Genomic DNA, 27,647 nt, shown 5'->3' on the forward strand with positions numbered 1-27,647 from the left:
TGCAAATAATTTGGTGTGTATGTATATGAGCACAAACCACCAAACTAGGAAATAAAATGCTACAGTACTGTGGAAGCTAGGGTTATGAACAGTGTGTGAAAATATTTCTGTGCGGTATAAAGAAGAGGGGAAAAAAAAAAAACCAAAACCAAAAACACAAGGAAGGTCAGATATAGCTATTCCAGGAAGATAAAGCTTATTTATATCATCATAACTGAAATATTACAGTACTACAAAAGGGTACTGTACATCTGTGCTCCTGTAAAATTAAACAGTAATAAAACAGTCCAGAAAACACACATAACTGGAGTTCTACAAATGCAAATCCTCTTCATTAGAGTACGAAGGTCAGCATAAGGGTTGACACAACACTCACTCGTAAGATCTTAAAAGATTAACAGGCCAAAAATTTGATCCCATGTAGACACCTCTGTACTCAAGTGAAGCATAATGCCTTAACTCTGCTTGGACTCCAACATCTTAAAGTTTCTATTCAGCCAAGCAGATTGAGACCCCACTCATTTGCCTGTAAAGTTTCAAAATTTGTCTACAATGGGAGACTATGAAGTGTTAACAATGAAATCCCAGTGTTCTTTCAAAACCTACTGCTGCAATAAGTTTGTTTATGCAAAGGGAAAAACAAAGGACTATACTCTAGTAGTGGAACAAATAGTGTGCAAGCATCATGAAATCACACCCTCCTAAGACTACAAGTTTCAAGGACAACCTTCTCTAGCAACAGTCCCAGCCTCATATTAAACAGAGAATCACTTACCAGGCCAATGATGGTGATAGGTTCACTTCCAATAACCAGGGCTTGAGAGTGTCATCAATAAGGACATCAAAGCCATACAGCTCTAAAAAACACAGTGGGCACTGTAAGTTTTCCTTACTGCACCTTTAAACATTAGATAAGGTCCAACATTAGTCTCTATTGGGTCATTTATATGCACATAATTTATGTTAAATCCAGCGAACTCTCTAGGGCTGAACAAATAGTAACATTCCTCAAGTGGGGAATTTCACTTCCTCAAAATGAAGATTAAACATATTCTGCTGGGGGGAAGGGAAAGAAGGAACAGTAAATGAGTCTCTAGAAAAGTATTATAAAGAAAAATAAACTTTTTGCTGTCCACAAACTGTAGTTCATGCAAAATTCTATTACTTGTTATCACGCAGAATTGACACAGGCACAGCAGGTCCAACCTATTTCTTCCACTGGATCCTGGAAACAACGGAACTTCATTCTCCTTTTCACTTCTTAATCCTTACGATCATTTTTCCAGTCAGCTATAGAACATCTTGCTTCTTTCAAGCATGAGCTTATTTTTTACTGTTTTTGTATGTTTTCCTGCAATAACCCCATAGGAGTGTTAAAGTCTTCTCCTCAGCAGCTCCACCTACATGGACAACCTCCCATAAGTCTTCATCTTAATTACAGCTTGCCACTTTGCAGTTTTGTTCTAAAACATTTCTAAGATATTACATGTAATATAAATGTGTTCTGCTCTACAAAGGTCATACTGAAGCCAGCTTCCTATTCCAAGACTGATTTTACTATTTCACTCTATACACACATCCTAGTTTGGAAGGAGTCACAAAAAGGATTCTATGCAAAGACAACTTTAAATCTAAAGTTGGTGTTAATGCTATTCACTTTTCCAGCATTAAGAAATACAGCTAATGATCCTCAGGGCAACCTACGCACATTCTTTCAAAACACCACAGAACAGGGTATTGGCAGAGAAGAAGGATTTCCATGGAATTAACCAGTCCCCTAGTGCCTGGAGTGAAGGCAGAAGAATTTCTTTGCCATGCTGCTTTCCTTGAATTCTGGCCTTATCCTTTTGTCGCCTGCCTGACGTGGATGCTGGCTCCGGGGAGCTGGACTCCTTGACAAGATCTTCCTATGTGGACAGCTGTGCAAGAGCTCATGTAGTTTATAATGGGAAGTTAATGAGCTGTAGGGGGGACTTGGACAGGGAGATCATGGCAGCAGAGTGAGTATTGCCTGCTCACTTTTCTAGACAGTGAAGCCAGACACTGAGTGGGAAGCAAAACAGCAGAGAGTTAAGGAGTTGGTCCAATCCAAAGAAATGAGGCTGAATCCATGTTTGGCTCTCCTGCTCCCCAGACAGGAAAGGCTGCAGTAGAGGGAAAAGGAGGAGGTGGGAATCGTAATCGTAAACATTAGCTAAGGATTTCGACCCAGAAGCAACTTCTGATTATTTTAATGCATTGTTTCAAAATACAGCCTCAGGTTTGGTGAAGACCTGTGTCTCTCAATGGCATAGCAAACTCCAGTGAATAGGCAGCCCGTGGCAGACTTCTCTGATGGGGGCCTGTGACAGCTGCTGGTCTGCGACCTACCAACCTCAGCCAGGAAGCAGAGCATTTTGTTCTGACTAGCTGCAGCTTCTTTTGCTGCTGGCTATTCCCTCCCTCTGCCCTGCAAAGGACCTTTGCTAGTATTTTGGCTTCTCTGGCTTTGTTCTCCTCTCCCACACTTTCCTCCCTTCCAAACCTCTCGTTCTTTAAATCTTCCTCTTTCCCACCCTGTTACTTACTCCATCCTCTTACAGAAATATATATGGGAAATCTCTTGACCTTAGCTAGCCCTGACCATGCTGTCAGTGCTTTACACTCTTTTTTCTTATATGTCTGCCTTGTTTATTAGGACAGTAAGCTCTTCAGGGTATCCCTGTTGTCACAATTCCATTGTTAAACAGATACACCTAATGCCATCTGCAATGCCTTAGGGTCTCCTAGGAAAACTCCACTGCTGCTCCATAATGCCCATGATCTCACATATTCTAGGTCATATCTATAATCCCTACACTGATGATGCTGCTACCTCAAGGCATCAGGAACAATGCTATATCCATTTTCTGGCAATAGAATCAAGCCTTGCAAGTTCTCACATAGACCTTAGGACAAAGGGGGTCTCAAACCTGCCTGGGATACTCAGGCACAAACAGAAGATAAAAAACATGTGGTTTCAGCTATCCTAGAGTATCTCCTTGGCCCTATTCCACATTTGGAAAATGCACTACTTGGGTTATACACAGAAGTATCATTTCTACTGTAGAACTCCACTACCATTTGTTAAAAAATTAGAAAAAATTTAAAAATGCATAGGCAGCACAAAGATATATGATCACAGCAAAAACAGAGGTTAATCCTCTGCAATTACCAACTTAAGCAAGACTGCCATTTCCCTCTGTAGAGAGTAAACTAAACAGAATGAAAGACAAATGCATGCCTCAGGGTGTGGCAATGCTAGGTTTACTACAACCCACTTTGTATCACTATTGTTATTAAGAGAAGAACAGCAGAAACTAAGAAATCAAGCTTCCAGGGTTCCCTTGCTCCTCTCCTCTTGCTACTACAATCCACAAAAACATGTTTCACCCTCACAGTTTGCTCAAGACTGGAATTGTATCAGGAGGTAACAGCTGTTGCCAAGACTCAGCAGGAACAGCCTGCTTCTCCCCTCTGACCCCCCCAGAGCAGTCACTGATGACTGAGATTCCCATCCTCCCGTAAGAAAGGCAAGCTTCTGACTAAAGTAACCAACACCAACACTTCAGATGGAGATTTTTTTTGCCACTGTCGTTTAAGACTAAGAGGAAGACTAGACACATGGTCTTAACCTATTTGGTTCTGGTAAAATACCATGTACTACAAATATGGCTTATAATCTAGTAAAAACTGCACTGGCATGCTCCTTTAGAAAATATCCCTAAAGAATTTGCTATTCTTTGTAAACCTAAAAACTAAGTCACAAGTGATATCCTGGTAGGGCAAAGAATGTTTTTGTGATTTTGCATAGAATGAATAAACTCAATTCCTAGAGGGTTGCTATAATTCTGGTCTTTGTTTTCAGCTTGTTCACTGGGGAAAAAGGCATTTTACTGCAAAGTACATATTCTGCAATTGAATGGAGGCAATATGAGGTTATGAAAGGACACATACTGAAAAAAGCTGCACAGTAGCTGCATACAGCTCTTCTCCTTTTGCAATAAAAACTGATCATTTTAAGCAGGAGTATATAGACATTTCTAATGCAAGGAACTTCACCTGTGCCACTGAAATTCAAGACATCCTTTTTTCCTTCCTACTTTTTCTGTGCTTTATAGAAAGGTACCCTGCAGACCATGCTTATAGACAACATGCATCCAGAAGCTTGTTTAGAAGTTAACTGTGATTTGATTTAATACAAAGCAGCAGTCAGTGCAAGACAAAAAAATCTTCTCAAAGTATAGTGACAGGCATAACTGCTTTGTTGAACATATCTGAGCCTTCAGAGACTACCTAGTATTTTGTAAATGAACTCCATTTTATCCATCAATGAACTCCACCTCTTTAGCTAGTGAGGGTACATGCTTCAACCAGTAGAGCACATCGTAACTGGAGCAAATTTACACCTTGGGGGTTATCACAATCAGGTCCCAAATAATTCCTGTTACTCTACAATAGGCTTTGATAAGCAAAAGGCCTCACTGTGTCATAGCAAGTAATAGAATAGAAGCCTCTGCTCTGGATATCAAAAGCTTTGGTGTTGTCATCTTGTGTGGGAATTTGCCTTGCACTCCAAGTAATACAGCTTTACTTCCTTTTTTAGATATCTGCATATTTTCTATATTCTCATCTATCTGCTAAAACCTTAATATCACTACAAGAACCAATGGCAGTAGAAGATGGAATGTGAAGCCAGGACTAATTCAGATTTTGGCAAAACAAGTCTACTGATGATAAACTGATAATTCTGGTAATTTCTTTATGGCTATTTTTGGAAGAGTTAATTCTTCCGAGATCTGCCTCAGCACCCTTAGAAAGAAAATTGGTGCTGCCAAGCTCAGAGCAGCTTCCTAAGGAAATCAGAAACTTTTTGCACCACTATGGATCCTGACATTTTCAGCTGAGCTCTGGGTAATAAATCATAAACAATCAGGTAAGTACCATTTAAAGCTATGAAGTGACAATTAAGGAAAACGGTGCAGGGAGAGACCCCTACTCCAACAGAAGCTATCACTAGAAGCCCTATCCCTTGACTTTGTTTTACTCTTCAGGCTCAGCTAACAGCTTTGCTAAATTTTGAAGATATAAATATGTTATAGAATCTACCTTGACACACTGGGTCATCAGAAGACCTGTTCTGAAAGGTACAGGGCTCCCCCGAGTCTGATGGTAGCCAGAAAGCTCTAAGAACAACTTTTTTTTTTTTTTTTATTCAAAATGGCATCTTTATATGCTGACTTTAAAGCAAAGACTGACAGTACAGATACAAAACCAGAATTAATTAAGCTTTGCATAAGAAGATAAGTGTGTAGAATACCTGTTCGGCTTTTTCTTGACATGCCATCTATGAAACCTGAATAAGATACAAGATATGTGTATGGCTGACTAAAGTCTCTGATCAGGAACTCACTGATACTCATGCCAAGCAAGTCTGCACAGGAATTCCCTACAAATCTCAATTTTTGTATTGTCCACTGTACATTGTCCATTGTACAAAGTCCACTACAGAGCAGGTCAGCACTCTTACCCAAACAGGTGAACTACTACAAGGAAGAAAATTAAATGCTCATGAAGAACATCAACATAGATGGCTGAGAATTGGTGATTAGATACAAATGAAGACGTTGTAAAGCATTTAGCTCCAGGTCAACATGACTCTAGTAGCACAGTAATCCTTCTGTTTGCACTATACCATCTTAATGTAGATGTGATTAGAAGAATAAGTCTGCCCAATTCAGCCTTAGGACAAGAACAGCCAAGAAACCCAGGGCTTTGATGGGATCAACAAACAAACATGCCTATTATCCTATCCTGCCCTACCTGCTTGACTGCAGAAGAGCTCAACAGTGTCACTGCTGGGTTGACTAGAGCTGGGAATGAAACATTGAACCTAAATTTTCTTCAGGCTCATGTTTCAGTAAGTTCAGAAAACAGTGCTACACTGGATGCTGGCAAAAATATGTGCTGCACCCAGTTGCCTTCATTTCATCCTCTACTAAACCACACTACAGAGACTGTCTGAAAGCAGTCTAACAAAGATCTCACTGCCATTTGTAGCCTACCCAAAGTGCTTACCCCAGACGGGACAATGCAGTTTTTAATCAGCTTGCGTATATGTATGCCTGTTGTACCTCCTGCTCCCACTGAGCTATTGTGTCCCTCAAAATCAGTGCAAAATACAGTTTCTCTTAAAGAAGCCTCCAAAGGCAACAACTCAGCTGGTGACCAGCTTCAGGACAATGCAGTGGTTCATAGTCCTGCAGCATGCCCTCCACTGGAGCTACTGATTAAGATAATTTTTACTTGAAGAATTATTTTATATTAAGAAAGGCTTGAGAACACACTGTTAATAATGTGTGAACAAGGCTGTAACAAAACCATGTAGTACTCACACTACTTTCTGTGATATATATTTCAGAGGAACAAAGCCACTGAGCATCCCAAGTCCTCTGAGAACTGATTATTACTAGAATGTGGTAAGCAACTGACATGACATGGCCAAAAGGGGACTTGCTACAATCCTTCCACAAATTGTCATCAGCACTCCACTTTGACATTACAAGAAGAATCATCCTGACATTCCATTTGCACTTTCTAGGAAAGCGCAGATAGCTGGAACCATACAGACTGTCTCAGCTGGAACCATAAGACTGTCTTCTTATTTTAGAACACGAAGAAGTCATGAATGGAATCCAGAAAACAAGTAAATTACACTTAAAAAATAGCAACAACAACAACAACCAAACAAGCACTTTCTTGTGAAAGGAACAAAGGACCACAGCAGTACACTAACCTGTTAGAGAAATAAAGCTGGCAACCTAATCTAGACAAATAAGTACTTGAGATTTAATTTTTAGGAAGAAGGTATCAACTGCGCTGTAGTCCTATTCCTCAGGACACGATTACAAAAAGTAAAGTAGAATATACATTAAGACAGTTACAGAGTTCTATAAGCTTTCCAAATATGAATCTATTTCTGTATATGAATCTCAAATACAGATTTCTGGAGTCCGAGATACCTTCCAAATTATCAGACTTTCTCAGGACATGGATGCAATTTCATAGTCCACAGACCAAAAAGGAAAAACAAAACAAAACAACCAAACAAAAAAGGCTCTAGTGAGCCTCTGCATGCTGCCTTGAAGTCTTCATTCTCTCTTTTCTTCCTCATGTATGAGTTCAGCCATTCTAAACATTTCCAACCAGAAAAACTGCCTTTTTTATGACAGGGGGTAAAAGTGGCACAACCAAAGAGTGTCAGAACAAGACACATGGATGAAGAATGAGCCATACAACATGACAAGGGCAGTTCAAATCCTTGGGACAAGGACCACCACTTAATTGTGGGGGAAGGTGGCAGAAAGTACTGAGCTCTAGAAATGCCTCAGGCTCCCTTGGGAAGCAGTATGGCTCCTACTTAAGCTCTCTTTCCTGGGAAGCTCTTAATTGATGTTTACACTGAAATAAATGGAACAAAACAGTTTATTTGTGGGGGAGCAGCTGAGAGGGTGGTTAGTGCAGCCCTGGGGAGGCAGCAGGAAGTGGGATAACCTCAGAGCCAGGCCCAGCAGAAAGTACATGAGGAACATTAGTTTCCATATACACAGTTCAGAGGAATCTAGAGAGAGAAGTACAGAGAGAGGCAAAGTTATTAGTGTGCCTTTTTTTTCTTTTTTTTTTTTTAAATACAGTTTATGATATTTCTGGAGTAGCTGATGAATTGCTACTTTAGTAGTAGTGTTACCTAAGCCATAAATCCCCTGTGGGTTGAGGTTCTCCAACTCTGAACAAATGCATCAGAGTCAATCAGGAGAAGTTATATTCAAAGAGGTAGATAGTTTGGCAGGTAACCAAACAACGTGTGAGCCATAGCTCCTCCTTGATTCTTGACTGCTTCATCACCTCTTACCCCAATATGACAACATGTCAGAGTTGAAAGCTGCAGAACTGTCAATACTCAAGTGCAATGCAAGGACCATGCAAATGGATTTACCTGTCACAGCTAGTTAAATATAAAAATCTCAAAATCTAAACACAAGATAGCTTACTTAAGCCAAGCTTGGTCTCTGGTTTAAGCACTGAAAATAATTCTAGACTCATTTCCCTTGCCCTGAGACTCCATCTTTGTGCATGTATCCATATGAGCAAAGGGTGGCTAAAAGCAGGAGGAGGCCTCTTTAGGGAAGGTTGGGAAGCAGCCACTGGAAAGCGGGACAAGGCACACTGTGGTACCAGCCGCTGCTTTCTGAACCTACTCCCAGCAGCTGCTGCCAGCGAGTTCTCAAAGCCCTTTTTCAGCACATAGTTCTGCATCCAGCCTCGGCCAGGAATAGGCTTTGACGCCACCATGCGTTACTCTCGCAAAAGCACAAGCCCCACGACCGTCACTCCAGGTACTACATTACACATTCCTTCCTAGTCCTCAGATGTGTGTAGGACAATAATTCAGAACTATGTTGGACTAGATGACTCAACAGAAAATCTAAAGGGATGTTTAATCACTCACAGCGCCTTTTCAAGGGTGCTAGTGGGTCAGTAACTTCAACTTCCCAGCACTTCTCCAGTCCCCTTTCAAGTCCCTTTTCATCATCCCGTTTTCTAGCATGAGATTCTGATGTTCCTTTCACACTAGCACAGTGGCAACTGTGATTCAACATACCTTGCCCTCACAGAGGCCTATACTGAGAAAAATCCTTGCAATAATGAATGCATGTTTCTCCATAGCAGAAGTTTCCTGGTAGCCTCCTGGAAGCTTCCTAAAGCTGGACATTTCAAAGAGTACTCAACAGCCAATAAACAAAGATGCTCCCAGGGCCTTACCAAAGCAGCTACCACGATGTGACAGAAAAGTTTTACAAGCTGTGGCAATGGCCAGCTCAGCAGAAACTACAGTCTTGATAATCAGGTCCTCCACATTGGCCATCAGTTCTGCAAGGAGGGAAGTAGAGAAAAAAAAAAAAAAAAAAAAAGAAAAAAGTAGATTGTTAAGTAGCATACAATATCTAGAAGAGCATGAGAATATGCATATGGACAGATACCTTTGTGAACCAAAGCACATGAGAGCCTATGGATGACAAAGCCATGGTGTCTAGAAATCCATGCAAGAGTAAGTATCTAGATACATGCACAAGTATCCTAGTGCAAAAATGCTCACAAATGAGAGTGATAGAAATGGATATATGTAAAGTTCAAGTAAGAAGAAACATGTGGCAAGCACATCAGCACAAGTCAGCTGGAGTCTGCTCACCACCCACTCGTAGTATTACAAAGGATTAAACAAGAGTGGGTTAGTGAGATAAGCCCTTAAACTACAGAGAATAAGCCATACCAACTGAGATACAAAAGTTTTTCTTGGGGACTTCTGAGATTACTATTTTGTGATGTTGCACCTTCCTCTAAAGCAGCTGTTCCCATACTATGATTCACAAATCATTTCAAAATTACATGGCTGGTGACACCTCCCAGTCCTGCTGACCTACAGATATCTGCGGTAAGGACGCTCTCCAGATCCTCTGTGAGCCTGTAAACAGAGCTGAGGAACAGGAATCTGAGCTGACAGAGGGAGGTTAGAAAAGATGCATATTAGATGTAGATCTGGATTCTACACTGGGCTTGGGATGAATCATGCAATAGAAAGAACACCACACTTAGTTTCTGCTTTCAAGGACAAGGAACAGAGGAGTGAGAGGAAAAAGGAATGAACAAATGCTAGAGTCCCAGTCTGAAAAGTTCTTCGGGATGATAGGACAGCCTTTCCCACCCCTCAGAGCACAAGCAAACACACAAGACCACCAGCAAACCCACACAGACATTTGGTAATCCCTGTCCCAAAGAACATCTAGTACAAACCACTTGACTAGAGAGACTGATTTAGCCCTACAACTACTATTTCTCATGTTCAGATGATGACATGCAGGGACTTGAATAATTACAGAGTAGCATCCAAGTTAATTCAGATGTGAACTTCTGTTTCAGAAGAAAACTAAGTGGAAGTAACACAGCATGGGAACATCTAAGTGCACATAAACATCCCAGAGCAGAAAAGTCTTTCCAGCCCAGATAAGGCCAAGGCTTTATAGCCAGCATTCTGCCTCTATATAACAAGAACAAGATGCATCAGAGAAAGGTGCAAGAAGCCTTGTAACAGGTAGATACAGAAATCTGCTTGCATTGCTCAGCAGTTTACTTAATAATTAGGAGTGTATGTTTTATACTTGAGGTTGGGGTAGGATGTGGAAATTTATCAATATAAATAATTATGCAAACATATCTTACTGCAAACATATGGTGCAAGTGATGAACAGCCATGCACACATATGATGGCGAAAAAGTCTACTTCCATCTGAAAGCCAGGTTCAAGATTCAAACCCCTTCCTCTAACATCTAAGTATTCCCTGACAATATCTGCAATATGGGCATAGCTGCTACCAGTACTATTACTGATGTCTCAGTATCACAGGTAATTTATCATTTTAACGATATACCTGGATTCTGCTCTGTAGGTGCATTTACTCCCAGCAGACCTGGCAAAGGTGTGGAAGAGGGAGCTATTTGATACAAAACATAGACTGAAATGAAAACACCCAGCAAAAACCTGAGCCATGGAAAGATGACACCACATCCAAGAGTCATTCAAACTGGCACAGCTCTCCAGAGGTTGGTCACTCATCAGATTGAACAGGCCATGGGAGCAGTAGAGGGAGGGAAGCTTTTAGAAGGAATAGAATGACCTTAAGAAACGGGAAATGTAGGTAAAATATTAAGAAACACACCCTGAGAAAGTCTCAGAATATTACTTGCAAAAAGGAAAAGGGCAGGCCTCATCTTAAGGGATAGGACTCATCTCTGGGGACAGATTAAAAATGCACAGCTCTATTAAGTAAGCTGTAAGGAACAATGCTTCCCTCCACCCTGCTCTGGTGCTAAATGGGACTCACTGGGGCTCTTCTCTGACTTCTTAGGATTTGCACTAGTGAGATGATTAAGATCCAACAAAGGAATAAAAGAACAAGATCTGTACTGACCTGCAGTGTCTCTTCCCTCCTGTTTTAAGTACCTCAGCATTGCACTCATGCTCCACTTGTTTCCATAATCCTCTATTTCAGGATCATCACAGCTAAAAATAAATGAAAGAAGCAAGTTGACACCACTGGTCTCTATGCATTTGTACCAGCCCTAGACCAACCTAGGTAAACTGACCTAACCTCCAGAGATAAAGTTCAATTTTCCAGCCAAGTACCTGACATAATCTCCACTCTTCTTGTTGACGCTGTAGTTGGTCAGATGCATGAATTGGTTTTTGATGTTCTTGGATGTTTGGTCATACCTCACTGTTGCAAACCTGTAAAGAGGGATAAAGATTCACAGTATTTCTTGAACAAGCAACACACTTGCTAAATATGACCTGCTACACAGACCACCCAACAACAACAGCTCAGGAGAGAACATGTGTAATTAGACTTCATCAAATGCAACCTCTCCTCACAAAAAATTTAGTTTATTCCAAAGGACCACATCCAGGTCCCTTTAGTTCTCTTTTTCGGTCTTAGAGCAGGGAGTTCCACCTGTTCTCCTGGGACTTTTCAAAGCCTAACAGAGTACACATAATGCTAGGCCCATTTTTTCTCAACTTCTTGGATTTGTGGTCCTTGAGCATCCAGCCCAAACAGCTTCAGTTTAGCCCAGTGTCACGGGCCCCTTCAATTTCACAATAGACCTACCATGACTATGCAAGATCCACTGGTTCTTGGAAATGCACACTATTCAGAAAAATTCTTCATATACATACCACAGCCCATGCTTCCTGAAGCCTCATACAAGCACAGTTCAGTTCTTGTGTACTCAAAAGATGCCTTAGGAAAGGCTGAGGTAGGAACAGATTTCTACCACCAATTAACTACACAGCCTACAACTACCGATCTTCCTAAAGAGGCATCCAGGAAACCAGGTACAACCCGTGGGCCAGACCAGTTTGTCCAATAAGGTAGCATTTTTTCAAGGTTGCTTTCATTTTCAGGGACTACACAGCCTCTTCATACCTCAAAGATGGCAGCTATCCGAGTACAAGGAATCGGACTGTAGGGAATATCACAGTCGGGAGCAAGACACCCTTACAAGCTGATCTCATCTCCATATGAACCTTCGTACAACCAACAATTTCGCAGTTAAATCAGTCTGTTTATTACCACTGGAAACAGTGGTAGCCTCCTGACTAAAAGAAGTAACTCATCACCACTCCCTTAGCCATACACTACCCTAACAAGATGTTTGTATTGAAATGAATCAAAGAACTGACCCAACTGAAAAGCTGCCCATGATTTTGTTTTTTAAATTGAGAGACTATTTTTTTTTAATTTTTGTGTGTGTATATATGTTAAGGGGGAGGCAGAGGGATCATGTGAGAAGGAAAAGGGTGTGAAAGAACAAATGTACAGCTACGAAGCTGTAATTTTATAAGCTTCCCCTCCCTTCCCCAGCCCTTCAGTTGCCACCTAAGCTTATGTTATTGACACTTTCTTTCCTTACCAGCCCACCTTCATTTTTCCTGCATGATACCAGCACACCAGTGTCTGTACTGCATAGCAAGCCACCTAAACCCAGCCTTTTTTGCTAAGATATATATCAAATCATATCAGTTCACTGCATAGGCACTGAAATGCTTGTGGTGACACAATACAATGGACACCACAAACCCCTGAATGAGCACAAGTACAGCACAAATTTCACTAGCGTACTTTAAACGGTAACCTTAACAATAGCACACAACTTTAAGAAGAGTTTGAATGAATGCTGAAACAGTATAAGCTTCTGGGGGAAGGATTTTCCTGCATCCAACTGCTAATACAGTTGCTCATGCCTGCACTGTGCAGCTAGAGGGGAACTGATCACATACCTGTGCCAGGAAAGGAATGGATCAACGTGAAAATGGGAACAGCAGTCAGGAAGACAGCAGGACTGTTTCTCTTCATAGCCATGCCAATTTAAAGTGTTTTAAATTACATATCGTGCTAAAGTTGCTTTCTAAAGGGATAGTTGCATAATCAGCCTTTGTCAACCTAAAGATGCACTACAGCTGAAAGGTCATCACCTGCTCAGTTGCACACTCCAGCCACTCAACTTGATCTGCTCCACAAATTACTGGACACAGGCAAGTCAAATCACTTCACAGATCTGACTAATAGCAATTAACTTACAACCAAATGCTGGCACATCTCCTTTCAGACACCAGTGCTAAGATGCAGTCAGGATGGAAAGAGGGCAGTGCCTCCATTTTAGGAGCAGGCAACAAAACAACTTGAAAAATAATCAAACATTGATCAGAGTACAATAGCTATTTGTGGCAACATTTGCAAAATTCTGCATCCAGCCAAAGACATGCCAAAAAGTTAAACATAACTTAACAGATGAGTTCCAGTTGGAATGATCTACAGTGATCATGTAGTCCAACTGCAATAATTTTCTCTTTCTGCATTTAACCAATTCCTGTTTCAATATATATTTTAGGACACAGACTTTGGGGAAAATAAATAAAACAGAAGATGAAGGGCAAAGTCCAGGGCATCTGGATGGCAGAATGACCAATATGAGCCACTGCTAACCACCTCAGCTTGTAACTGCATGCATATTCTAGTTCAAAAAAAACCAAAACAACACCAAGAAAAACATGTTCTTTACTCTAACCATCCTCCTACAGCACAATAGCTTAATATGTCAATGTTTAGAAAGAAAGAAAGAAGAGCAGGAAATGGTAAAAAGGAAGTCAGACATCTGCCCTCCAAAAAAGCCCTGTCAAAAGGGAAAGGAAGCACAAAGAATATTAGGATTAGTTGCAAGAAAAGGAAAGCAGATTTGGGTGAAGTCTCAAAGCAGGAAAAAGGAGGCAGTGCTTGAGAAAAAGGGAAGAGGGAGGGGAATTCAGAGCATCTGGCTCCAAAGAAGTTAGTGTCCAGAAAAGAACGCATCTACAGTTTGCTTTATTAATAGTCACATCTCTTCATCCCTATCCCATTATTTTCTGTACTTCAGAAGAAGCTGAACTATACAGTGATATCTGACAGGATACACAAAAAAATCCCTTCCTTTTGAAATAACTGCCAAAAAAATAATTTCTCAGTGAAAATGAAACCACTACTTCCCTCACTTTGTAGCCATTTTGAGAAATACCTCTCCACAAGACCTATATCAGCAAATCCATTAAACTGCTCATCAGATTAAATCTATCCTGAAATACTCAGGTGGGAGCAGAAAAGAACATTCATAATGTAACTAATGCTAAGTGTCAAGGTTAGAAAACTGAAAAATATTTTGCACTCTATTTTTTTGAGCTTTAGCTACATATGAAGTCAGAGCAACCGAGAACAGAAAAGTCTGAAAATTTCAATCCCTTTTCCACGTATTTCTACAGCCAATAGTGTTTGAATATGTTTCCACTTTAACTGTAAATTTCTTGGATTTAGCACATCTGTTCTGAAAACAGTGACAACAGCTCTACTGTATATTTTGTTCTTAATCGTGATTTCATCATCTATACCTTAACAGTCATTTATTGGCAGAATACTGAAAGCATTTGTTGATAGAATCTAGAATGGTTTCGGTTGGAAGGGACCTCGAAGATCTTCTTGTTCCAATCCCATGCCCTTGTAAAAAGTCCCTTCTCAGCTTTCCTGTAGGCCACCTTCAGGTACTGGTAGGTGGCTTATGAGGTCTCCTTGGAGCCTTCTCTTCTCCAAGCTGAACAACCCCAGCTTTCTCAAACTATACTCACAGGAGGAGGTGCTCCAGCCCTCTGATCATCTTTGCTGGCCTCCTCTGGACTCACTCCAAGAGCTCTAAGTCCTTTGTGTGTTGGGGGCTCCAGAACTGGACACAGTGCCCCAGGTGGGGTCTCATCAGAGCAGGGTAGCAGCAAAGAATCACATCCCTTGAGCTGCTGGCCATGTTTATTTTGATGCAGCCCAGGACAAGGTTGGCTTTCTGAGCTTGTAATGCATACAGCCAGCTCATGTTGAGCTTCTCATCAACTAACACCCCCAAGTCCTTCTCCTCAAGGCTGTTCTCAATCCATAATATATTATCATATGCTTTCAGCCAGATCCTGGAAGATACTGAGCATAAGTAGCACACTATTTCACAAAGTCTTGGCTTCCTTGATACTCTTGAAGCAGAGGACAATTAGGTTCACCATGCTTATAATTTTTTTTTGTAGTTATGCACTTAATCAGAAATGTGAGGATATGAACCCCTGGAAGACAGAAACAACACTTCTAGACAACACTATTTCTTTACCTTGCAATGCTCGCATTAGATTCCTTCTACAGAGAATGTCCTCAATTATTAGGTCATTTGGGCCCCATGAGCATAAAATCTATATTTCCACAGAAACTGAGTTTCATAAGGGATTTCAATGTGTTTTAGAGCTCTCAGTACCTACACTTTCTCTTCAATGCTGTCTTTTTAAGGGATACCATGGGACAGTTCAACAATTTAACAAAATGTTAAATGACTCAAATCTTCTACCAAAAAAACCCAAGCTTTAAATATCAGAATCAATGTCAGTTTCTCAAACAGCTTGTTTGACAACTTTACTGGCTACATGCTAAGTGCAAGTCTGCAAATGGAAAATGCCAAATTATTTCTAGAGCTTCTCTCAATAGCCTCTGGATGTTAGAACAGTGATCAATCACAAGTATAATGCTGGCAATAGCCCACATCCCTTACACTGTGTTTCTTACTTGCTTGGTAAGGAGGAGCATCACTACCATCGAAATGCCAGTTACAACTATCTTCAGTGCTCTACAGTTCTACAGTTTTTCATACTACACTACATTGTAATTTTCTTCCACTGTAGCAACAAGGCTACTCATCCACCACACTCGTTCTCTCCAGGAAAGACAAGAGACTTGCATGCTACAGAACACTGTGCATCAACAGAAATCTACAGATTATTTTTAAAGACACTAAGGTCATAGAAACAGGCCTTACATTAGGAGTTGAAAGCAGCAAAACTTCAAGGCTTTGAAAATTTGCTAGGTGTTAGCCCAAAGTTGAGAAATCATGCCATCTTTTAGAGGATTATTTAGTTTTTGGGACCTTCTCCTTCTACTTCATTCCATTCCCTATCTTTTCAAATTTCAGCCACCCCCCTTCCCATTTCACTTCAGGGGCCCCTCTTTTCCAATTTTGGGTCACTTCTAAGGATAGAGTATTTGTCACCTAAAAGGTAAGGGCCAAGATCCTAAAAGCAACTTAGAAAACATATTGAAAGGTGGCACAGAAAATAAAGGGTAAGCTTGATGTTTTCCCAGTAACACAATTTACCATAAGCACATACTGCATGAGCTATTTTCCTAAGTACTAAAGGCTTCATGCCCAGGTATCTCATATTGCTACAATCCAGCCAGAGTGATGAAGGCACAAATAACTGAGGCCAGGTCATCATCTGCCAGGATAGAACAGTTTCCTAGCCAAAACATTACTCGTGAATGCTGCTATGTGAGAGCATTCAATCAGCCAGGAATCCAAGAGTACTCCTAAACTGTAGGGTGGACTCTCCACACGTGGAGGCACATCTTCAGCCAAAGACAACTATTCTATTAAGTGAAACTCTTCAAAGAACTATATTCTGCTCACTAACATCACCTTTCTCACTCTGCTTCAAGAAACTTACTTTCTGTCACTGTGATCTGATCTCAACCAAGTTCTGGACTACACCACAGGGTTTGTAATGCAGAGATCCAACATATTAATATGACTGGGTATTGTTGGTTATTAAGTTTGTGTGGTCTGAATGGATCCACATTGCTTTGAATTCTGACAAAGATTTTTCTTGTAGGACTTGTCAAGTGAAAAAAAGACAAATTAGGAGCAGGTGACCTTTTCCACTATTAGTCAGACAGAAAGGTTTTCCTGCACTTCAGTGCATTCTTGTGACTCCACCTCATCTAAATGAGCAGTTCTTGTTAACTGTCAAATATTACAGAGGTAATCAAAAAAGTCCACCATCACAATATGAACTGTTTTGGCCTGGATTCAGGTTTGCTTTCTCCACAACACAGGTCCTGACCACAAGTTTTCAAAGTTGGATTTGTCCTGTGTTGACTGAGCTCTCTTTCACTTGTCAAAGGATTAGGGGTGGGGGTGGAGGGGAGACAGGCAGAAGATTCAGGAGGAATGGTACCTTATCACAATGTTAACCTGTGTCACTTCTTTTATGTGTATTACACAGAGATAATATAACTGCCAGCAGCAAGGGCATAGGAAGCACCTTCTGCTATCTTGAAGTTACACTCTGCATGTATTCACTGTCTAAATTGAACAACTCGCAGTATCAAAACTACTCACATTCATTAACTTGTTTCCCTGGCCTTCCTGCACTCCCATTCTCCCAAAGATACTCCCCTTCTAATGAATCTTGTCCTTTAAAAATCTAAGCAAAGGGATAAGTTAAGAAAATTAAAAACACCCAACTAATAAAGATTTTAGATTCCAAAAGCCTCTAAACTTAAATATTGTGGGAGAGCTTCTACCCAAATATACATCTGGAAATTGGAAAGTTAAACAGAAGTTTACCATGCAATGCTCAGTTTCCACAAAGCTGCTGGCAGCAATATAGCCTCCCAGGCAGAAGCAGCAGCAATCACACTGCAAACAGCCCTAGCAACCCCCCTCCCTTTCATTGCAGCTGCTCTTTCCTCAGGAAGACAGAGAAGATGCCCTTCATTTCTGAATTTGAAACTTGTAATAGGGAAGTGACAGTCACACATTCAATCATTCTGACACACCTGCCCATACCTCAGCCAGTCACAACCAAGTCACACAGGCACACATTGGCTCAGATGAAGGCAACAGTCAGTACACTTTACCAACAACTACAGACTGCTACAAAGCTCACCTTCAACAACAGTACATTTGCCTTCCCTCTGGCTGCACTTTCTCTTGGGGCAAAGAGCAATCAAAAGCAAGCAGCAGGGTGGCAGTAGTGGCATCCAGGTGGCCTGGGCAGCATGAACAGAAAATCTGGGAGAAATCTACTAATTCCTTCAGACTCCACAAGTAGTCAGCCTCCAGACTAACAATTGATCACCTAGAGGCATCTAAACTCTCTGCCTCCCTACCATGCTTCAGGCTTCCCCTGTTAAAAATCACCTTTGGCATTCAGATATTGACAGATTACTGCCCTCCTCCCAATCTTGTAAGAGTGCACTATAAGCCTAAGAAGACAGCTTGCACTCTACCCTCCGTAGGCCACCTACTCCGAAAGTAACATGCAGCACTTTGCCGTGTTGACCTAGCAATCCACAAAACATGTCACAGAACCCACACTGATCTCAAGAAATCCCTGAATCCACACCATGTCAAACTTTGACTGGCCCCTAACACACATCCCTACATCCCAAACAACCTGCCCTTACGCTGTGCATTCAGGAAGAACACTACCTGAGGGGTTGTAAACTGCTCTTTGCTTTATCTTTACTTCAAGAAATTAAGTGACCAAAAGGTAAAGTTTGTCATATGCAAGTAATTTTGGAAATATGTAAACTGGATCATTAAATATTTACATAAAATGTTACATAGTTTTTCATGAAACTTGGCAGCTTTGGAATGCTTATTTGAGACATCTAGCCAGGGCCTGGGAAAGGAGGAGAAAAGACCTAGAATGGGAAGAAGGAAAGAATAGTTAATCCCTTTTCTCTTAAATGAGTGCTACAGAAAAAGCACACATTATGATAGTCTTTTCCATGATTGAACACAGAGTTCCTGCCTAAATGTCCTGAAAATAACTAGTGTAGTGTTTCTGTAAGCACGCTTCTCACATTTTATGCTTGGCATCACTTTCTCAGTCCCTCTTCCCTCCCCTCCTCACACATTAGACTTCGGCTTCCCCAGCAGTCTATCAGCTGCCACTGGTAAAGGAACTAAGGCCACATAGAAAACTGTTTGTACCATTCACTACTCTTTATGATTCCCATTGAACTGCTGTTAAAATCAGGATGAAAAGAAACAAGACACCCTAAGGGAATTGTTCAATTGACTAGAACTGCTGAAGGAAAATTATAGATATTCCAGTTTTTAACACTATCAAGGCCCAGACTCCAATATGCCACCTGGGAACCAGTAGAGGACAGAAAACAGAAGTCTAGACACCACCACAATCTCCCTATCTCCTACATGAATATTTTCCACAGCATCCAGCTGATATGTCAATTAGCAACAAAATATGAATAGAACCCAAAGTGTGTAAGAGAAATACTAAACATAAAAATGAGCCTTGGTGACATCTCTATGATGGCAAAGTTTCTCTAACTGAAGCTGGACAAAATATTCAAACAGTTAAATAACAAGATCCAATAGCAGTTTTATCAAATATCTGCAGGGTCAGAAAAAAACCTACCTTATTTTCCTTTTCTATCTTTTCATAATAAATTTGAAACATTTCAACTTATGCACTGACATTAACAGGATTTTGAGCATATGGAGCATAAGGAAATACCATGAGGCTGACTGAGCACTGGCAAAGGTTGCCCAGAGAAACTGTAAAGTCTCCCTCCTTGGAGGTATTCAAAAGCCATCTATCTGGCTATGGTCCTGAGCAATTGGCTCTATGTGGCCCTGCTTGAGCAAGGGAGACTGGACCAGATGACTTCCCGAGGTCCCTTCCAATATCAGCCACTCTGTGGTTCAGTGAAATTCTGTTTCTCACATTCTCCAGTTTCTCACTGTGCTGACTGTCCCCAGGAGTTGCCAGCCTCTCTTTCTTTAGAACACTGACCCTGTCTGTTAAGTGCAACTTAAGTTAAGTGCAACAGTAGGGTCATGCAGTTCTACCAAGAGACCCACTATGACTCTCTAGATCACCTTCTGCCACCAAGACTGACTCAAAAGACTGGACGTGGGGAGAAGAGAAAGGGGGAGAAGATAACTTGAGGAACATGAAAGATGAGAAGGAGTCTACAGAAGAGAACAAACATGATCCTGCTAGCTATAATTTAATTATCTTTCCTTCAGAATTTCCTAAAATATGCCATCAAAAAGACAGGTTGCTGAAGCCAAGAAGGCACACTTCTTTTTACTGGAGAATAGTGATACAATATGTCAGTATTAGAGCTCTATCACTTCATGTTATACAAATATTGCTCAAGCAGTCATTTTCTCACTCCTTTTTTTAAACAACTGTTTCAACCAAAAGAGCAGTTTTGGCGAAGCTCAACAGGAGCAGGTTGTGCAAAACAAAACACTTGCTCAAGGACCCAAACTAAGAACCACAACCTATTTCACAGACAAGTGGGTATATACCACAACCCGCCATGGGAATCAGATTTAAAAGGGCATCACTAGGCCACAACTTATATATTTATTTATTTATATTGCATAGATATAATATATATAGTTAGCTTCCTTGTAATTCAATCAGTAGCTGACTGAGCCCTAATTACCCAATTTTACAGAAGAAAATTCAAGGTAAAGAACACATAGTCTAAAATAAGGTAACAGGTATACGTATAGGCAGCAAATATCTATATATAGACAGATAGAGATCTTTCCTCTTAGTGATTCAAACCCTGCTTATCTTAATTAAAAAGCAACAAAGCAGCAGAAAGTCCCCTGCCCGGATGTACCATAAGGGACATCTAGTGAAAAGCACTGCTCCACAGCATCTGTGTGTCTACTGAACTGGTTGTAGTCTGATCTCAAGTGTCCATGCAGAAGCCACTCACACTCCCTAAGAAACTTTAGCCTGACAGGCAGGGGTTACTGCAAGGGGGACAGGGATGCAGCTGGCTTTGGCTTAAGTGCAGGCTGTGAGGTAATGTGAATTCTTTGGCTCAAAGAAACCACCTGAATTCTTTGGAAACCACAGGAATTCAGCACAGAAAAGGTAAATATCCCAGCAGAGCCAGGGCTAATTAGGAAGTCAGGCTACCGAAGGAGAGGGCACTGTGAGGCTGAGGGGGATGAGCTCACGTGGCAGGATGGTGGCAGCTGCTGTGAAGCCCAGCTGTATACTATGCCGTTTTGGGAATTCTTGTGTCCCTCTCTGGAAAGTCTCCCCCAACTGCTATTTCCTAGATCCTTTGCAAGAACATTTGGGTTTCAGCTCAGTTTTGCCTTTGTGGGTTGTTTTTTTTAAAATCTATTTTCAAATTCAGTGTAAATTTGACTAAGAAGTTCCTGCTGGGCTAGAACCCTTCCAGGCACTCAGGGTCAGAAATAAAGCTGCCTAAACCTGCAAAAAAGTAGGCTATAGAGAAGTTTCCCCACAACAAGGAGCTATGAATTGCCCACACCATGTGTCAAGTCCCCGTTACGTCTGCGGGCACCAAGCAAGACAGGTCCACCAGACTCCTTTCTGTCGCAAAGGGAGGTACACAGAAAGAGGAAAAAACAGGCAGGAGAAACAGAGGCACCCTGAGTTGACAAAATGGGAAAGATTCACAAATAGCACCAGCTATTCCTGGCTCCATGTCCTCTTTAGCTGTACTTAGACACAAATCAGGCTTGTTAGTTCTTTCCTTGTATAGATGCTGTTCCAAAAACCAGCATAATCCATTGATTCAACTGTTGGCCATAAGAGTAGCCTCCAGAATTTCAGATAACTGGGCTTCAAAACCATATCAAATTTTGTAATCTGTAGTTTATTAACAATGCACCTCTTATTCTTACTAGGACATAAAAGCTATGTCAATAAATATAATCCATCATATGTTTTGGAAGGCTCAGATAAATAAAAGTACCTAGATTTTTACCATATGATCAGATGACCAGGTTGGAAACCCTCAGGCAAACCTGGACCAATCTTGCCAAGTCATTCTCCACACCTATACTTTTGATGCAAATGTCTCAGCTATGCTTCCTCAGGCTGTGAATCACAGATGGCCTATCTAGATGATAATTGTCCTTTCAAGCACCAAGTTACTAAACATCTGCCAATTTAACAAATGTATGGCAGCACACTTTGTCTATTGTTCTTTTTAATATGTACTAGAAAAGTTTTTGACACATTTTTTAGTACAACAGAAAATTATTTTAAATCACCCAGTTTTATGCCTTCAGCACAGCTTCAGTCTTGTTTCAAGCCTCAAGCAAGAAAAAACCCCCACCCCACTCCCACCAAACACATCACTGAATATGCCCAAAGAATCCAGTATTTCTTCTAGAAGTGAACCACACCCAAAGTATGCAAGAGAAGGTTTGATAGAGCTTGAGAGAGGCAAGACCAGAGAAGCAGTATTGTAACAAGGGATGAAAACAGCAAAATGAGAGGTGCTATGCTGGACCTTGATCTCACTAACAAGATGGGGCTGGTGAGGAATGTAAAGCCCTTGGTTGCAGTGACCATGAAATGCAGACTTCTTTAGGGACCTGTTTGGTAGAATCCCAGGGGGTAAAGCCCTGGAGGAAAGAGGAACCCCAGAAACCTTATTAATATTCAAGGATCACCTCCTCCAAGCTCAGGAGCAATGCATCCCAGCAAAGAGGAAGTCAAAGAGTAGCTCTGTCGCTACTAAATACAGCTTATTACTGGAAGGCAAAAAAGCTAGATAGAAGCCAGAATCCAGTAGTTCCAGGTTACCTCTCACCAGTGGAATTTGGAAAAAGCCAAATTTGTGAAAAAGCCAAATGGCTAATGCTAAAGACCTCTAGTGCCATCTGGAGGCCATGCAGAACAGCCCACCGGAAGCTTTCTGTCAACCTCTGCTCACATTTGACCATTGTACTCCAAAGGGAGTGCCAGCACTGTCTGCATAAACATACCAACAGCCATGGAAGGGAAAAGTTTAAGAGTAATTGAAAATAGTGGTTGCAATAAATTTATACCGATTATGTGAAAGCATTCGCCTACAAGTCTTCCTGCAAACCTTTAGCCATAACCAATGCTTCAGCTGGAATTGCTCAGTGGGAAGTTGAAGTTCAGTAACAGAACTAGTTACCCTCCAGAGTCAGAACTGTGCTTGGACCAGAGATAATACCTTAGTATTTCCTCCATACCAGTCTCACAGTTGTACAGCTAACCATATCACAGAGCAGCATTAAGATACCTGGTGCCACAGTTAGTCTCTGGATGTGAGCTATCTCTCCCAGAGAGCTGTAAGATGGGATGCAGTTTGAAGGACAGCTACCATTATATAATAACTACTGTAGTGTTCTGTACATGTATGTTCTACTTGTCACGCATGTGGACACCATGTGCTCCTGATTTGGTTATAGTTTATATAAATAGATTCTAAACATTTTAAGTGTCTTAGAACACTGAAAAGTGATTTGCAAATATTACTGCCACATGTGGTCTTCTTTCCAAGATACAGAGTTCAGAATTGTTGAGACTGATGCTTCTGAATGGATATCTACAAAGAAAACTTAAGTTATTTGCCCAGTGTTAACTACAACACCACTTAAAGCTCTATAGGTGAGTATCTTGAATGTCAAAAGGAAAAAGAAATCCAGACAGCCAGCAACCAGGTTATCAGGTAAGGCTCACAAACTCAAAGAAATTAGATGATTGTTTCAAAAGACCTTTTACCTACGATAGCCCAGGTAATCTACAGTCTTGCTAACAGTAAGAGCCCCTGCACTGTTATCTTCCATTAAGGTATTTCCAAGCACATGAAGGATAGAACAATTATTGGGAACAAAAAGCACAATATTCCAAGAATAAATCACATCTGATGCCTCTTGATTGCCTTCTAGGATGACATGAATGGTTCTGGGAACAAAGGGAATGCAGAGAGTAGCATAGCTCAGACCTGAGCACTCAAATGGCCCCTGTAAAACTATAGGAATGGGCTAACAGAACCTTCATGAACTTTATCAAAGGCAAATGCCTAGGTCTTGCACCTGGGAGAAATAACCCTGTGGTTATTTATTTTAGTGGATATAAAGCAGCTCTGCAGAACAAATAGTCCTGGTGGACAATGAATTAGCAGTTTTCCCTTGCAACAAAGAAGTCTGAAGTACATACTGGGGTGTGTCAACAAGGTGTAACCATCAGGATGAGCAAAGTCATTAGTATCTCATACCTGGAAGTGCTTAGCAAGCACTGGACACACACCTGGAATGTCATGTCCAGTTAGGAGCCCCCCGGTAAAAGTAGAAATATTGACTAAGTGGTGCAAGTCTAGCAGAGAGCTATTAAAATGAACTGAAAAACATGATGCACAAGGAGAAGTTGTGGAGAAAAGGATTGTTTAGCCTGGAGATAAGAATATTCATAAGGCTACCAAGAAATCTATCTGCTATGTTTAAATCCTCCGTCTGGGGCTATAAAGACAGAGCCAGACTTTTCTAAAAGGTGCACAGCAGAAGGACAAGAGGCAACAATCAAACTCCCACAAGGGAAATTCTTATTAGATATAAAACCCACACATATTGAGAGCGAGCACTCACAAATATTGGAAAAGGCTGTGAGGAACAACTATGGAATCTCCATTCTTGGAAGATGTTAAAACATTTATGATATAAGGCTGTAGAACACCTCTTCAAACTTTGAATAATGTCTTGTCTTGAGGAGGAGTTTGGTCTAAAAACCTCCAGACTTCCCATCCCACTTAAATAATTTTAGTGCATTTCAGTCAAAGGAATTATCTCCTTCCTCATTTCCTTCCCTAGACCTCTGAAATCACTAGAATTTTTAAAAAACAAAAAAACCAAAAAAATACCCCAAACAAAAAAAGCATGCACATGCCCACAAGCAATTCCCCCAAGCAAAACATCTTACTTTACTATCAGAGACAAAAAATCTATTTATCATTGAACTGGTACACTTGCCCCCCAGAATAGACTTGTCTGTTACACACATGGATTTTTCCAGAAGTAAACTCCTTTAGAATCATAGAATGGTTTGGTTTGGAAGAATTTCTAAAGGTCATCTAGGCCAACACCCCTGGAGTAGGCAGGGACATCTTCAGCTAGATCAAGTTGCTCAGAGCCTTGTCAAGCTTCACCTTCAATACCTCCAGGGCTAAGGCCTCAACTACCTCCTTGGGCAACCTGTTCCATTTTTCCACTATTCTCATGGTAAAGAATGTCTGGGCTGCAAGCACACACTGTTGGCTCATGTCCACCTCCTCATTCACCAGGACCCCCAAGTCCTTTCCTGCAGGGCTGCTTTCTACCACCTCATCACCCAGCCTGCATGATAGTGAGGACTGTTCTGACTCAGGTGCAGGACCCTGCACTTGGTCTTGCTGGAACTCATGAAGTTTATTTGGGCCCATGTCTCCAGCTTGTCCAAGTCCTTCTGGATAACAGAGTATCCCTCTGGCATGTAGGCAGCTTGGTGTCATCTACAAACTTGCTGATGGTTCGCTCAATGCTTTGTTACAAAAAGATCAGCAGAACTACCTTAAAGGCATTAAGTGATGGTGCAAATCCTATTTTGGAGGTCTGCTATGCACTTCCCATTTTCAGAACATAATAGCGATCTACTCATATATTTACAATTGATGATCTTGTTTCCCTCTTCACTTTTCAGCAACATGCATTTCTAATAACTAACAATTTAATTCCTGAATCACAAGAGAAAAGTCTTGCATGCCAGGCATGTTTAAAGCTCCTTTTCTAAAGTGAATTACAGGTGTTAAGTTTTCCACTGACCAAGACAAAATATCTTTCTGCACCACCTTTATGGAAACAATCTATTCACATTCTGTTCTGGTAAAGGCACATCACCACGCACCTGGAGGGGATCTGTTTATCAACTTAAAAGAGGCTATTTCTTGTGGGATCATTATTAATACATCCTTTCATATTCAGTATCTGCTTTGGATAAAGTTTCAATATCTGCTTAAGTCATGCAGGCTTGAACCTTAGAGATGTATTCCTTCTGGGTATGTCAGATGTGCAGACAGATTCAGTATTGCTTAAAACTGATGCAGAAAAACATCCTCTGACACTCTCTTCTTGGACACCACTACAGTTAAGTTTCTTGTCTGTTGTAAAGTCACATTACTTAAAATGTGTTAGTTACTTTAGATAGGTATTTAGCTAAACTTCTATGACTGAGAGAAACAGGTACTTCTGGCAGACAAGGGCTCCTCCTGGGAATATTAAGTAACTGTCAGGATTTCTTGTAAGGTAAGAACTGTGAACTTGTGTAAACCCACTTACTCAATACTGTAGAAAACACAAATACTGACCTAAACTTTAGGACAACTGAAAGTATTAAATTGAAGGCCAATATGGCCAACAACAGGTGTCCAACTGCTTTTGTCTTTAGGATTAAACAGAAATTGAGAAAGTTTCAATTCCTTTCACCTTGGAGGAGGAAGGTGGAGTACAAAGGCATGAAAAGTCCAAGGAGGTTTCAAGAAGAACCCAACCTTAGGAATGACCACACTGATGATGGTGTGTGTGGCCATTCAGCCCTTAAGGGTTAAATACTTGCTTTATTCATTACATATGTAATAAAGTCCCTCACTAAAGATCCTATAATCTATATAATGAAAACTGATGGGTCACAGTATGATGAAGTATTATACATTTAAGCTCTGCAGAACTCCCTAAGTGGCATTTCCCTCATATGCTACTGTGTTGAGAGTACAGAGGCAAGCCAAGACATCTCTGGATCACCAATTGCAAGTATATGGACAAAGCAGAAACCTTCCTACCTGGCCAATCCTTCCTCGTAGAGATAGATGACAAGTGGATCATAGGACGTAACCAGAACATAGAGGCGCACATCAAATTTGAAATCTGAAATACAGTTGCCAAGGGTTAGTGACTGCAAACATCTTTCAATTATCACATCCAGTTGAGGAATTTCAACAGACCTTGAGAGCAATAAGCCCTTATCTGCTGACAACGTAGGATTCTGAAGCTTTCACAGTTGAAAAGTTTATTTTAATGAATTCTCTAGTAACATTTTTCTGGTACTAGAGAAAGATAGACCAATTATTCAACTAAATTCCTGCAAATGCTGCAGAGACCCTCAGGTTTGGAGTCAGAGGAAGAGAGAAAAGCAATACCTAAGCACACTCACCATCTATGAGCAGAGGATTGCTGATGTAACGAGAAACCAGGATGTTGTCTTCCAGGACAATCTGGTCTGGCTACAGAAGAACAGAGAATCCAAAAGTGAAAAAGCAGAAGGCTTAAAAAAATAAGATGAGTAGATCAAAGCTACCATTTTTTTCATCCTTTCCCTCCTAAAGCCAACAACTATGTCTAGGAGGAAGGAAATAAAAACAAAATTAAAAACACCACTTTCAATATAACATACTTATGGTAATTAGATCCTAACCAGAAGCCTGGGAATGATTACATTACAAAAAAAAAACCTGCCCATTGAATCCTCCAGTTAAGTGCCCCTTAGGAGCAGAATATGGATTTAGCAACCACATGGCAACGATGTAAAATAGGCAGAAAAAAAACATGTCTAAGAAGCAACTGGCATTCTGTTTGATTCTCAAGCACATGGAAGATGGGTTTAGGAGAACGGAAGGAGTATTTAACTACAGTTGGTGAGGAAGTCACAAGTGAAGAAAAAGACTCCTAAATACTAGGCTGGTAGCCACCCTCTTTGCTTAAATGAGTAAATACCTTTTGCTGAGGTTCAGTTCACAGAAGGGGCTACTGTACCAGTGAGAACTTTCACTTTTTGCTGTACACCTCCTGTAACTATCCAGACTAAA

At 40.9% G+C, this 27,647-nt stretch overlaps 1 protein-coding gene and 1 long non-coding RNA gene across 9 annotated transcripts in view; both read right to left on the minus strand.

Moving 5' to 3' along the window:
• TTLL5 (tubulin tyrosine ligase like 5) overlaps positions 1-27,647 on the minus strand; it is a 130,267-nt gene that overhangs the window by 93,235 nt on the left and 9,385 nt on the right. For all 8 annotated transcript variants that reach the window (XR_011726294.1, XR_011726295.1, XM_071745950.1 and 5 more), the window contains exons 8-13: positions 26,996-27,065; positions 26,625-26,709; positions 11,261-11,362; positions 11,046-11,137; positions 8,842-8,949; positions 776-857 (exon numbers count right to left, since the gene is read on the minus strand). Coding sequence is in view for 6 of the 8 variants with exons in the window: in XM_071745950.1 (XP_071602051.1) it covers positions 776-857; positions 8,842-8,949; positions 11,046-11,137; positions 11,261-11,362; positions 26,625-26,709; positions 26,996-27,065 (539 nt within the window). In the remaining 2 variants the exon portion in view is untranslated. The remainder of the gene's footprint in view (positions 1-775; positions 858-8,841; positions 8,950-11,045; positions 11,138-11,260; positions 11,363-26,624; positions 26,710-26,995; positions 27,066-27,647) is intronic.
• Positions 7,486-8,832, minus strand: LOC139797105 (uncharacterized). Its single transcript, XR_011726297.1, has 2 exons — positions 8,681-8,832; positions 7,486-7,639 (listed from the first exon to the last, which is right to left on the minus strand). It is a non-coding gene; the product is annotated as an uncharacterized lncRNA (long non-coding RNA).

Source organism: Heliangelus exortis, chromosome 5, assembly GCF_036169615.1.
Source record: "Heliangelus exortis chromosome 5, bHelExo1.hap1, whole genome shotgun sequence".
Taxonomy (NCBI): Eukaryota; Metazoa; Chordata; class Aves; order Apodiformes; family Trochilidae; genus Heliangelus; species Heliangelus exortis.